Below are 15,616 nucleotides of genomic sequence, written 5' to 3' on the forward strand. Positions count from 1 at the left end.
ACCAAAATTGCCTTAATTATGGCCATTCTTTTAGGAAACTTTGCGAACCTAGACATGGAACAAACAAACGTTGTCCATTAAAATACTACTAATTTTATCAACATTTTCATAGGGACCTTTTTTGTTCCCAATTAAAAACTTCTCAATTTGAATCATACCTCATGAAAATTGGATCAAAATTGGCTTATTTATGGCCATTTTTTGGCATAGTGGCCAACCTTGGCTTGGAACAAATTCATTTAAAAACTATTAGTTTTATCAAAATTTTTATAAAAACCTTTTTTATTCTCCATTAAAAATCCTCTACTTTAAACCAAATTTCATCGAAATCGGGATAAAATTACCACATTTATGGCCATTTTTTAGAAAAATTGGTCAACCTCGGCTTGGAACAAATTCATTCAAAAATTATTAGTTTTATCAAAATTTTCACAAATATCTTTTTTGTTCTCCATTTAAAACCCTTTACTCTAAATCAAATTTCATGAAAATCGGGCCAAAATTACCACATTTATGACAATTTTTTTAAGAAAATTGGTCAACCTCGACTTGGAACAAATTTATTTAAAAAATTCTAATTTTATTAAAAATTTTTTTTGTTTCACATTAAAAACCTCTCAATTTGAAACAAATTTTACAATAGTCGGCTAAAAGTGGCATGTTTGTGGCCACTTTTTCTAAAAAACTGCCCAACCTTGGCTTGGAACAAATTCATTCAAAAACTATTCATTTTATTAATATTTTCATTTAAAAACTATTAGTTTTATCAAAATTTTCATAAAAACCTTTTTTGTTCTCCATTAAAAACCCTTTACTTTAAATTAAATTTCATCGAAATCGGGCCATAATTACTACATTTATGACTATTTTTTAGGAAAATTGGACAACCTTGACTTGGGACAAATTCATTCAAAAACTATTCACTTTATTAATATTTTCATTCAAAAGCTATTAATTTTATTAAAATTTTCATAGAAACCTTTTTTGTTCTCCATTAAAAACCCTTTACTTCAAACTAAATTTTATCGAAATCGGGCCAAAATTACCACATTTATGGCCATTTTTTAGGAAAATTGGTCAACCTCGGGTTAGAACAAATTCATTCAAAAACTAATAATTTTATTAATATTTTCATTCAAAAACTATTAACTTTATCAAAATTTTTATAAAAACCTTTTTTGTTCTCCATTAAAAACCCTTTACTCTAAACCAAATTTTATCGAAATCGGGCCATTATTACGACATTTATGGCCATTTTTTTAAGAAAATTGGTCAACCTCGACTTGGAACAAATTTATTTAAAAAATTCTAATTTTATTAAAAATTTTTTTTGTTTCACATTAAAAACCTCTCAATTTGAAACAAATTTTACAATAGTCGGCTAAAAGTGGCATGTTTGTGGCCACTTTTTCTAAAAAACTGCCCAACCTTGGCTTGGAACAAATTCATTCAAAAACTATTCATTTTATTAATATTTTCATTTAAAAACTATTAGTTTTATCAAAATTTTCATAAAAACCTTTTTTGTTCTCCATTAAAAACCCTTTACTTTAAATTAAATTTCATCGAAATCGGGCCATAATTACTACATTTATGACTATTTTTTAGGAAAATTGGACAACCTTGACTTGGGACAAATTCATTCAAAAACTATTCACTTTATTAATATTTTCATTCAAAAGCTATTAATTTTATTAAAATTTTCATAGAAACCTTTTTTGTTCTCCATTAAAAACCCTTTACTTCAAACTAAATTTTATCGAAATCGGGCCAAAATTACCACATTTATGGCCATTTTTTAGGAAAATTGGTCAACCTCGGGTTAGAACAAATTCATTCAAAAACTAATAATTTTATTAATATTTTCATTCAAAAACTATTAACTTTATCAAAATTTTTATAAAAACCTTTTTTGTTCTCCATTAAAAACCCTTTACTCTAAACCAAATTTTATCGAAATCGGGCCATTATTACGACATTTATGGCCATTTTTTTAAGAAAATTGGTCAACCTCGACTTGGAACAAATTTATTTAAAAACTTCTAATTTTATTAAAACTTTCAACGAATTTTTTTTGTTTCATATTAAAAACCCCTCAACTTAAAACAAATTTTATAATAGTCGGCTAAAAGTGGCATGTTTATGGCCACTTTTTTTGAAAAACTGTCCAACCTTGACTTGCAACAAAGTCATTCAAAAACTATTCTCTTTATTAATATTTTCATTCAAAAACTATTAGTTTTATCAAAATTTTCATGATAACTTTTTTTGTTCTCCATTAAAAATCCTCTACTTTAAACCAAATTTCATCGAAATCGGACCAAAATTACCGCATTTTTGGCAATTTTTTTAAGAAAATTGGTCAACCTCGACTTGGAACAAATTTATTTAAAAACTACTAATTTTATTAAAACGTTCAACGAGTTTTCTTTGTTTCACATTAAAAATCTCTCAACTTAAAACAAATTTTACAAAAGGCGGCTAAAATTGGCATGTTTATGGCCCAAAAATGTTCTCGTAGATTAACACAGCCTAAAATAATTGCAAAAACCTTGATTCCTCTTGAGAAAAAGTCAAGTTACAACTTTCGAACCCAACAATTTTAAAATCCATAGGCTTGGCAATAAAATGAGACCTTTACTATAGGATCTCCAACTCACAACACTTCAAAGTTTTAATTACAATTACCTTATTAATGTTTTTCAGTCAAAAACAGCTAATAGTTTATTTCAAACGTCAATAATTTAATTCTAAGTAAAAATAAAATTCTTGTTTCTTTCGATGATTCTTCCTTGTTCCCAAGCATTATTATACCAGAAACTCTGGAATATCTGATTGAATTTTAGGGTTATGTATGAATAAATTCGAGGTTATGTCCAGCCCCATGATACTTGATTCATCAAAGTGGAATTTCGGACGGCGGCCATCTTAGGGTGACTTGACTTTAGGAATATTTGACAGTAGTAACACTCTTGACAGTTGAGTTTTTTATATTTTTATTTTAGTTTTATTTTTTGTTGAATTAATTCACAGTAAAAAAATTCAATTTTATTTTCCTGTGATATATTATATTTTACGAGTATCGCACATATCCTTGTATTGTCTAATGTCACGTACCTAAAAAAAGCTTTCTGTATAAATGTTCATTTTTATTTTTTTTTTTTTTTTGACTTAAGTCCAACATATTGAACTCGTCCTGAGGATGTAAATATATTTTGCGAAACGTCGGCAAATTAAAATAAGCTCGGACTTTTATTTTGTTGATCCCTAAACCCAATAATATTCCAAACGATGAAAATTATTAATTTAGCATTTTTCATGGAAATTGTCTTGGTATAAGCAAACATTGATAATTTAAAAAGTGTTGAAAATTTTTATAAGGACCTTTTTTGTTCCCCATTTAAGATTCTTTAATTAAAAAAAACTATAAAAATTGGGTCAAAATTGGCATATTTTTTCAGGAAACTTATGAATTGTTGAATGAATTTATTGCAAGTTAAGAAAACGTTGACTTGAAATAAATTTGTTCACACATTATTAACTTTATCAACATTTTTATAGTTCAATTAAAAACTATTGAATTAAAAATAAATTTCGTCAAATTCGGGCCAAAATTGGTTTAATTATGGCCATTCTTTTAGGAAAGTTTGCGAACCTACACATGGAACAAACAAACGCTGTTCATGCAAAAACTACTAATTTTATCAACATTTTCATAAGAACCTTTTTTGTTCCCAATTAAAAACTTTTCAATTTGAATCATACTTCATAAAAATTGGATCGAAATTGGCTTATTTATGGCTATTTGTTTGGTATATTGGCCAACCTTGACTTGGGACAAATTCATTCAAAAATTAATAATTTTATTAATATTTTCATTCAAAAACCATTAGTTTTATAAAAATTTTCATAAAAACCTTTTTTGTTCTCCATTAAAAACCCTTTACTCTAAACCAAATTTCATCGAAATCGGGCCATAATTACCACATTAATGACTATTTTTTAGGAAAATTGGACAACCTTGACTTGGGACGAATTCATTCAAAAACTATTCACTTTATTAATATTTTCATTCAAAAGCTATTAATTTTATCAAAATTTTCATAAAAACCTTTTTTGTTCTCCATTAAAAACCCTTTACTACAAACCAAATTTTATCGAAATCGGGCCATAATTACCACTTTTATGGCTATTTTTTAGGAAAATTGGACAACCTTGACTTGGGACAAATTTATTCAAAAAGTATTCATTTTATTAATATTTTCGTTTAAAAACTATTAGTTGTATCAAAATTTTCATTAAAACCTTTTTTATTCTCCATTAAAAACCCTTTACTTCAAACTAAATTTTATCGAAATCGGGCCAAAATTACCACATTTATGGCCATTTTTTTAAGAAAATTGGTCAACCTCGACTTGGAACAAATTTATTTAAAAACTACTAATTTTAATAAGACGTTCAATGAGTTTTTTGTTTCGCATTAAAAACCCTTTAACTTAAAACAAATTTTACAAAAGCCGGCTAAAATTTGCATTTTTGTGGCCACTTTTTCTGAAAAACTGGCCGCCCTTGGCTTGGAACAAATTCATTTAAAAACTATTTATTTTATCAAAATTTTTATGAAAACCTTTTTTATTCTCCATTAAAAACCCTTTACTTTAACCTAATTTCATCGAAATCGGGCCAAAATTACCATATTTACGACTATTTTTTAGGAAAATTGGACAACCTTGACTTGGGACAAATTCATTCAAAAACTATTCATTTTATTAATATTTTCATTCAAAAACCATTAGTTTTATCAAAATTTTCATAAAAATCTTTTTTGTTCTCCATTAAAAACCCTTTACTTTAAACTAAATTTGATCGAAATCGGGCCAAAATTACCATATTTATGGCCATTTTTTAGGAAAATTGGTCAACCTCGACTTGGAACAAATTTATGTAAAAACTACTAATTTTATTAAAACGTTCAATAATTTGTTTTTATTTCACATTAAGAACCCCTCAACTTAAAACAAATTTTACAAAAGCCGGGTAAAATTGGCATTTTTATGGCCATTTTTTCTGAAAAACTGGCCAACCCTGGCTTGGAACAAATTCATTTAAAAACTATTCATTTTATCAAAATTTTTATGAAAACTTTTTTTGTTCTCCATTAAAAACCCTTTACTCTAAACCAAATTTCATCGAAATCGGGCCATAATTACCACATTTATGACTATTTTTTAGGAAAATTGGACAACCTTGGCTTGGGACAAATTCATTCAAAAACTATTCACTTTATTAATATTTTCATTCAAAAACTATTAATTTCATCAAAATTTTCATAAGAACCTTTTTTGTTCTCCATTGAAAACCCTTTATTTTAAACTAAATTTCATCGAAATCGGGCCAAAATTATCACATTTATGGCTATTTTTTAGGAAAATTGAACAATCTTGACTTGGGACAAATTCATTCAAAAACTATTCAGTTTATTAATATTTTCATTCAAAAACTATTAATTTCATCAAAATTTTCATAAGAACCTTTTTTGTCGTCCATTAAAAAAAATCCTTCACTTTAAACCAAATTTCATCGAAATCGGGCCAAAATTACCACATTTATGGCTATTTTTTAGGAAAATTGGTCAATCTCGATTTGGAACAAATTCATTCAAAAACTATTAGTTTTATTAAAATTTTCCTAAAAATCTTTTTTCTTCTCCATTAAAAGCCCTTTACTCTAAACCAAATTTCATCAAAATCAGGCCAAAATTACCACGTATATGGTCATTTTTTAGGAAAATTGGGCAACCTCGGGTTAGAACAAATTCATTCAAAAACTAATAATTTTATTAATATTTTCATTCAAAAACTATTAATTTTATCAAAATTTTTATAAAAACCTTTTTTGTTCTTCATTAAAAACCCTTTACTTTAAACCAAATTTCATGGAAATCGGGCCAAAATTACCATATTTATGGCCATTTTTTTAGGAAAGTTGGTCAACCTCGACTTGGAAGAAATTTATGTAAAAACTACTAATTTTAATAAGACGTTCAATGAGTTTTTTGTTTCGCATTAAAAACCCTTTAACTTAAAACAAATTTTACAAAAGCCGGCTAAAATTGGCATTTTTGTGGCCACTTTTTCTGAAAAACTGGCCAACCTTGGCTTGGAACAAATTCATTCAAAAACTATTCATTTTATTATTATTTTCACTCAACGACTATTAATTTTATTAAAATTTTCATAAAAACCTTTTTTTTTCTCCATTAAAAACCCCTTAATTTATAATAAATCGGGCCAAAATTGGCACATTTATGGCCCAAAAATGATCTCGCAGGTTAACACAGCATTAAATAATTGCAAAAACTTTGATTCTTCTTCAGACAAAGTCGAGTTACAACTTTTGAACCCAACAATTCCAAAATCCATAAGCCTGGCAATAAAATGAGACCTGTACTATAGGATCTCCAACTTACAACATTTCAAAGTTTTTATTGAAATTACCTTATGAATGTTTTTCAGTCAGTTTATAACTATAAAATATAATGTTGTTAAACAACTAGTTGAACACTACATACTCCATTACATATGTATTATAGTAGTGTCTTTAACTGTTCCACCTTTTATTATTTCATGTACAATTTACCAGCTTTTATATCTTCCAATGCAGACTATACCAGCAATTTATTAATTGGCGGACATGGCCTTTCTATATTTTTATATTAATTATTGTTGATTTGTAGAGTATATATTTCTTTTGTCAGTTATATAAATACTATAGTTTTTATTTAGATTTATTTAAAAGTTTATGTAGGATATTATAATTTAAATAGAATTTTGGGGTTTTCATACTTTTTTATTATTGAACTAATTATTTATTTACTGCAATTTTTGGTATACAAACAAAACATTTTATATTACAATTTGTATTGTATGTTACAATTATATTGACAATCTGTTTTAATCGAGTGGAGTATACGCAGGTTGTGATATTTACTAGTTTTCTTAAATTGGGCTCGTTTTAGGATTCGAATTTTCTACGCTTTATTTAATTCAAATTTGGCGCCGGATTTGACCACACCTTCTTTTAAATCTGATTGTTTTTTTTTAAATTTGCAAACAATACAACTACAATACAACAAGTTCTTTACAAATACAAGAAGTTTAAACATTGTCAAACTAATGGAAGAAAAACAACTTAATTTGTCAATAAGATAGTTATCAAACATGTACAACCAGTAATAAAATGCTAATTAATAATAAATCAATTAGAAAAGATTTTACTTAGTAAAATAGGGATAAAATATTGTAACTATTGATAAATAATGTATTTTTTTACATATGTTATTGTATAAAACGCCATTATACCAACACATAAATAAATAGTATAGAAGGATGTATCCCAGTCAAATCTCAAAAATTCCTGTATGTTATATGGACTTATGTGAAGCAAGTTGTTATGAATTTATGTTTATTAGGCAGACTTTTTATTTCAATTGGCAGGCAATTATAAAGTTTGCTGGATAATATTTTAAAATTTAGTTAAAGTTAGTCTATGTTGGGGAATCACAGTTTGATATTTGTTTCTTGTCGGATAATTGATTGATGAGTAGATATGTTAGCAATATTGCTTTTTACATATTGGAATAAAGCGTTTTATAAAAAATAGGAGCGGTCCCCTTTCAGTTTTGATTGATAAAATTGCATCTATGATTTTAATTAATAATTCTTGATTTTTAACAATTTTTTATCCAGATTTTTAATAAGAATCCAAGGATTTAATCAAATATTGCCTACGAAAGATTGTAGCTTGATTAGCAATTAACCTTATTGGTTGAATTTTAGCAGCATTTTTCTCATGTCATATTATTTAATTAATCTATAGCAATATTATTATAAATATTATTTAAATCTTCCAAAAATTCAATATCTTCTATTTTAACCAAATGAATAGAATTTTTGATTTAATTTAAGAAAAAAATATTTATATATATAATAAATTTTTTATCACTTGCAGGATTACCGCCAACTTTAGGTTTTATTCCTAAATGACTTATTATTAATTTCCTTATTTTAAATAATTTTTTTTCCAATAACTTTTTCTACATTTTCCTTATTCTATAAAAAAACTATTCTATCAACTTATATAAAAACTAACTATTTCATTTTTTTTTTATTAATTTCATTAGACTAATAATAATTCATATTATAAGTTATCAAAACTATTGACCGTCAAAAATAGAATTTACGTCTTAATATTTAAACATCAAATATAAATTTATCCTTAAATTTGCAATTTAATTTTTTATAGAAACCTCACCAAGAATATTAATTCGAACTGAATTAAGGAAATCCAGGGAGATTAAATTGGAGATGATCAACTCTACAATACTAATTAATTTTAGTATATAAACTTAATATATAAACGCATTAAATTCGCTTTAAAAATCGTGTCAACGTGTAGGAAAGTAACTTTCTATCCTAAATGTGAAAAATAAAACGTCAATTTAAAATTCAAAAATTGTTTATTCCATAATTGTTGAAGATACAACTAAGGAAAAAAAACAAATTATTAAATGAATAAACAGTAAGAGCACTAATAAGATCTACTAAGGTAACTAGTGCGCCAGCGCGTATCGTTTCTTCGCCCTTCGGTCTTGCTCTAATAATTAGTGCTAAGTAAGTTTTATCCTAAGTAATCCATTTTAAAAATATTAAATTATTAAATCAAAAAGTATAAATAAAATAACTACAACAAGAACATATTATGTACACAATTAAAATAGTAGGTACTTAATAAAGAACGACGTAAAAACTTCAATGAATATAATACGAGGCAAATACACAAAACGACTAAAATATTTGGTATTGATACAAGCAAAAAAGGTTTTTATGCAAAGTTCAATTTCAATTTTGTATAATCAACGTTTTACGGCTTTTTTAAACTTTGCTCTTAACTGCATTATTTTCTTTACATCGGTAGAAAGCAGATTATAAATATTTTAGGTGCCATATAAGAAATGCACCTTTGAGAGACCCTATTAGATCTTTTTGTTGTTTCAGCTACTATCTGTTTTATTTCTCTAGTTGCCTACATCTCTTTGTTGAGCAATTTTATTTAAAACATAGCATAAGAGCCTGGTCGCATAAAGTTACCTTACCCTAAGAGCACTAAACTCTTGAAATAATAAATCTGTTAAAGGTACATGCGGTTTTTATATAAAATTTCTGTGCTTTTTTCACGTTATTTAATGCAGTTTCAGAATTGCTTCCCCATGCTATTATGCCATAAAGTTTTTCGAAAATACTGAAAATAAGGAAATTGGGCGATAGTTTGTGCAACTCCTTTTATCTCCGCTTTTAAAAATTAGTTTAACATTACCAATTTTAAAACAAGTTGGGCTATATACTGCTTATAAGATAGTTATAGTTAAAAATATGCAATAACGGACTCAGAATATAGTCAGCAAAATATTTTTTATTAATAAAGTGTTAGTAATTTAGTAATTAGGGTATTACCCCTGCTATTTTTTAATTCTCCTATTTAATTTTCATTTTTTTCTATATTCAGTGCGTTCCTTATCATTTTTAAAAATTTACAAATAGCTGTTCTTTGTAGTATTTATTTTTTAATTTTGTGAATTATGTTCCTATATCTCCTACACCTCTGTTTAAAATTTTCATTGTTGGGGTATTCTTTGGAAAATTTGTCTTACGTGTATATTGGTGTGCTTGGATGAATTGGCCACTCTATTTTAATTTAAATTGAGTAGTCATCTTTAAAATCTAACATTGCCCTAACTAATTAAATTAGGTAGAAAATATAATGTAAGTATAGCACCCATTATTTTTTTCTATATTTATATTGTATATTCCAGTTATCTTAAAAATGAGATGTTTTCAGACACCACTACATAAAAATGAAAATTTACCTTATTTTTTTTTAAAGTTTGGTTTGGTTCGTACGCAATTAGTACACTTAAAGGAAATATTAATTAAGATCGCATTTAATAATTTACACGACTATTATAAAATTCTCTTTCTCAATCAATCTATAAGCAATTTAATTAATTTTATTTTGTACAATACTTGTAGGTCTGAAATCATCCTTTTTCCCTTTTATAACGTGCCTAACTAAAAATCCAAGTGAAAATTTATCGATGTCCTAGTAACGTAACTCCATTTTGTTTCAGAAACGTCGTCTACAATCTGACCTTTTCCGATTTAACGGAGCAACAAAGGCTGATTTGGTACTCGAACGAACATGACGCCAAAATGTGCGTTATGAAGGGTAAAGACGAGGTAAGTCGGTTTTTTTTTTGTATTTATTAAGATGCCATAAATCGTTTTGTTATGCCTTAGTGGAAATGAAAACATCATTCCCTCGATCGCTGACTAAATTGTCCTAATGCCATTTTATTAAGGTAATAAAGGGGTCCGTGGAAAAATCATTGCCTTTATCACGAAAACATAAAGTTCTCGGGTCGTGTCACGGGGAGCAAAAAAAAAAAAGTGGGTTACAGCACAACGATTTTAGGGAGGAATCGGGTTTTTTATTATTGATAATTTGGGTGTATTGATCGTGCGTTCAGACAGAATTACCTTTAGGGGTGGTTTTTGTGTTTTACTTGAATTATTTATGTGGCTTTTATGTTTTTCTGGTAATTTAATTGTACAGTAGGTTCGATAAATAACGATACTTGTTTACCTTTTGCTAAAAAAAGACATGATGGAAGTATATTTTATTTGGTAAAACCGGGTTTGGGGTTGAGGAATGTGTCATTGAGGTGGTTTTTTTACTTATCAGTAAGTGAAAAAATTGTTGGGGTTAGGGTTAAATTTTTTTTCGGAACTTTTGGAAAAATTTTGAAACTTGTCCATTAAACTGTTTTTTAATTATGAATAATTCACTCAATTTTCAAATATTTGAAAAAAATTTGTATTGAAATCTCAAATTAATCGAACATATGAAGAAATATGAAAATGTTCATAAAATTTCAATAAATATGACAATGGTGATTGTAAAAAGGGTTTTTGTTAACCATAAAAAAGTGCGAGACCGTGCCTTTATATTAACGTTTAAGGTAACCATATCGTGAAAATTTTTTTGCCTGCAAAATCTACCTATCCCTCTCACTTATTGCAAAAGACCCAAACTAAGGAGACGCCTTTAGAAATTTTGAAAGTGTTTTGATGTCTGGCGGGAAATTTAAATTACGATTTTTGAGGTTATATTCCAATTATGAAAGGGCATTAATTTTTTTTAATATTAAACAAATTTAACCGAAATTCTGTAACATTGGGTTTTAATTAATTTCTTTCAATTACCGACGAATTCTTCGAATGACGCGACATTTTATTCTATTCAATTGACTTCTATTGGCACTTTTAGACTAAGAAAATTACATACAATTAAATGCAAAATACCATTAAAATGCATTTAAACCAACTAAATCCAACAAAAGAAAACGCTATCCAACCAGTCCATAAGTGCCACAATGGTGGTCTAAACATTCACCCATCCTTGTGCCACTCATTGCAAAAGACACAGACTTTTGAACTGCAAAGTTCTTCGGAAGCTTAACAAGGTGACGTTGCTTATCGCGATTTGGCGGGAAGTTTGAACTTATGGCCTAGCTTTTTGGCGAGAAATTTAAATGACTTTTATTTAAATTCCAGAAAGGTGTTTGTACAGTGTTTTTCTTTTATGTTTTTATATATATATTTGTTAATATTAGCCAAAGTTCACTGTTTTGACAACAATTATTGGTAATTTCATTAGAAAAAAATTTTGGGGCTGCCTTTAATTAATTTTTTAATATTAAGCAAATTTGACTAATTTAGCTTTTAATTAACGCCTCTTCTCTAAGCATTCTTCAATTTTATTTTACGTTAATAATCCCACGAATTGTCAACAACATCTACTAATCTTAACCCAAACTGATAAGACTCAAAGCCGGCTCTGGAATTTTGAAAAGTGGTTTTGTTTTGACGTTTACTGAATGTCGCGAGTTGGCGGGAAATTTGAATTTTTATTCTGAGAATAAAAATTATTTTTATCTTACTCGAATATGGCAAGACTTTGATCTTTCCTGTTAGTTTATTTAAGAATTTATTTTAAAAAAATTTTTTAGAAGATTAATTTTTACTTATTCCCTTTTTTTGATCTTCAACTTTTACTGTATCGTTTTTTTCTCTCAAAAATGCCTATATTCTGCCCTTGTTTTTTCAAGACTCAAATAAGTTTGCCTATACTTCATTAAGCCTCTTTGTTTCTTATAATAAAATATAATTTTACGTTGTGCCTGAGTCATAAAGGGTCACTTACTTTTGTTCTTATTGTAACGAGCCCTCGAGGGGTAGAAAAAGTTACACCCCAGGGATGCCGATGATGACCTACAACTTTTATTATCAAAAAGGGCGAAAAAGGGGTGTTTGATAGTCTCGTCACCGGTTGCAAATTAACTCGGGATCCTCCGGGTACACTGCGCTCAAACGTGCCGGGAGTGTTAACTTGTTTAAGTTATATATTGAATAAATGTACCTTGATTGATTTTAAAGCTCTAAAAAAGACATTTTTATTACGGCCCTTTGTTTTACATCGTCAGGGGTGGAGCAATTTGTACCCTTCGGGTAATATAATCCGAAGAAATTTAAAACCGTGTCAGAATCGATTTTCCGCGTCATTTACCGTTAACCAATAATTGTCCATTAAGGGTGTAAAAATGTTTCAAAATTAAAGGGGGCAAAGTTAAAATAAGTCGATAGGAGAGTGGATTGGGTTTTTGTTTTAATAAAAATTGCTTTTTTTTTCGTTAGAACATAGGGTCTAAGATAATGGCGTAATAAGTTTTGTAAACAAAATATTAGAAAATTACTTAAAATACATAAAGCGGGTGTTCGGCTCGTTACTTCTATGTTAAAGAATTTCGGAATATTTAGTCTGGATTTTCTTAAAGAGAATTAAATTGTCCTTAAAAAATATGTTTTGAGAAACGCAATTTTTATGATTTTTCCACCTATTTCCTATATCATCGTATAATTTTCTAAATAGTGTTTGAATCAGCTGGAATTAGTGTTTTTCTCTCGTAATGTGACTAATTATACCCAAAAAACGTCATTTTATTCTCATCCTCTTCTAATTTTCTTATTGAGATAAAGATATATAAATGAGAATTCGATTTTTCCACCTATTTTCTATATCATCGTTTCATTTTCTAAATAGTGTTTGAATCGGCTAAAATTAGTGTTTTTCTCTCGTAAACTGTCTAATTATACGTGATGATTCCATTTGGTTTTCTATAAAATTAATTTCCCATCGGGCTCAATTTTGTAAAATTAAATTTAAATTTGGCGCCGGTTGCTACAGAGTTTGCCTTTCCGTTGCAATCTCTTATTGCTGCAAACGTCATTTTAACTCTCGCTACAGCCGCTGGGATCGCTGCTAACTAGATTCTATAGGCTCTTATGGAAATATTGTATATGTCAAATGTGTTTTTGTACGTTGCTGTAAATGAGGTTTGTGTCTTTGCTGTAACAACTCACGTAAATTGCTTTTTTATTTCTCATCTTAAAATACGTTACCAAAAAATGACAACATGGACATTTTGAGGTGTTTTAGTGTGGATCATTTTGCCACTACTTTTAATTGTCAAGACTAACATTTAAATTTCCCGCCGAATCACACAATTGACATTTCAGAAACGCTTACAATATAAAGCCACATTCATACGTTTTTTTTTACGTTTACTAAAAACGACAACGTGTAAAGGCGCCTCGATAGCTTAGTTTTTTACAATGAGTGAAACAAAGATGCGTATATGTTGCAGTTTGTGATAATTATGGGAGGGATTTTTCAAAAAACTAATTCACAGAATAAAATTTAAATTTCGCGGCATTTGTGTCATTTAAATCTTCCATTATTAGTGGGCATTAGTGTTAAGTGTCATTTTTATTTCTTGGTGCAACCGCTAGAGTTCCTAATCTTTTGACATAATATAGAGCAACGTTTTTTACCCTTTCAACCCCCCCAAAAGCCTATTTTTACAATCAGTGAAACAAAGATAGAGATAATTATGAAAGGGATTTTTGTAAAAACTAAGTCATAGAATAAAATTCAAATTTGGCGCGGCATTCAAATCACCTGCCATTACTGCGCATTTTCGTTTTATGCAAGTGTCATTTTTAACCGCTAGAGTTCCCTAATCTTTTGACATTAAAGAGTTTGCATTTCCATTGCAATCTGTTATTGCTGCAAACGTCATTTTAACTCTCGCCACAGCCGCTGGGGTCGCTGCTAACTTGACAGATGGGTGTTCTATAGGCTCTTATGAAAATATTGTATATTTCAAATGTGTTTTTGTATGTTAGTGTAAATGAGGTTTGTGTCTTTGCTATAACAACTCACGTAAATTGCTTTTTATTTATCATCTTAAAATACCTTGTCAAAAAATTACAACATGGACATTTTGAGTTGATTTAGTGTGAATCATTTTTATAATAAGTCAATTTTTCCGCTACTTCAAATTGTTAAGACTAACATTCAAATTTCCCGCCGGATCACACAATTGACATTTCAGAAACGCCTACAATATAAAGCTACGTTCATACGTCTTTTTTACGCTTACTCAAAACTTGAAACGACAACGTGCAAAAGACGCCTCGATAGTTTGGGTTTTTTACAATGAGTGGAACAAAGACGGGTTTATGTTGTACACTCTTTGCAGATTGAGATAAGTCATATAATAAAATTCAAATTTGGCGCGGCATTCAAATCACCCGCCATTACTGCACATTTCCATAATATGCAAGTGTCATTTTTAACCGCTAGAGTTCCTATTTTTTTGACATTTAAGAGTTTGCACTTTCGTATATTCATTTTATCATATATACATAACATACAATTAATGATCTTATCAATCTTGATGTTCAGGGAACATTTATGAATGATTCCATACTTTTCTGGCATAATCCCGATACCGATTCGTTGCGGACTACAATGGGACCTGATGTACAGACCGTAAATCTTTAATTTGAGTCGTGCTGTCACTAATTAATAAAAATAAATGTGCTTAAGTGTGTTTTTGACCAAGTGTCTATTTATAAATCACTAGTACAGCAGTTTGGGTATAGTCATTAATAGGGAGCTCAAATTTCGGGATTATATACTGGGTGTTTGTAGTGGTAGTTGAGTTTGGCAAGTCGCTATACTTTTCACTCATTATTACTTACCTCAGGTATGTCATTAGCTTTGTGGGGAATGGAACTGCTTACCTTATAATATGCTCTTTAGATACTTGTCCAACTCCGATTCCTCAAAGTCTCCTTTAACTGCAAAGCCCCATTTAAAAGACAGGGTTGTACTAAAGGGATGTCAGTAGAAATCGAAACAGAATTTACAGTAGAAAACGAATTAATATGAAAATCCCTCCTCGTCCATCGAATCAGACCCTGATTAGATTCAAATTTAAATCCAGAGGGGGGGGAGGGACGGCGGTTAATCTCCGCGGTTTCATTTAGGTTAAATTTCATTTGAATTTCCGAACGCATCGGGTCGTAAAACATTTAGAAGAAATAATACAATTCGTGGAGGGCAACTAAATTTAAATAAGAATTAGTAATGG

General features: G+C 28.7%; 1 protein-coding gene across 8 annotated transcripts in view; it reads left to right on the forward strand.

The window, feature by feature from the left end:
* The window catches only part of LOC126743117 (semaphorin-1A), a 628,852-nt gene that overhangs the window by 500,039 nt on the left and 113,197 nt on the right, over window positions 1-15,616 (forward strand). For all 8 annotated transcript variants that reach the window (XR_007662785.1, XR_007662786.1, XR_007662787.1 and 5 more), the window contains exon 4: window positions 10,187-10,295. Coding sequence is in view for 2 of the 8 variants with exons in the window: in XM_050450080.1 (XP_050306037.1) it covers window positions 10,187-10,295 (109 nt within the window). In the remaining 6 variants the exon portion in view is untranslated. The remainder of the gene's footprint in view (window positions 1-10,186; window positions 10,296-15,616) is intronic.

This window comes from Anthonomus grandis, chromosome 12, assembly GCF_022605725.1.
Source record: "Anthonomus grandis grandis chromosome 12, icAntGran1.3, whole genome shotgun sequence".
Classification (NCBI taxonomy): Eukaryota; Metazoa; Arthropoda; class Insecta; order Coleoptera; family Curculionidae; genus Anthonomus; species Anthonomus grandis.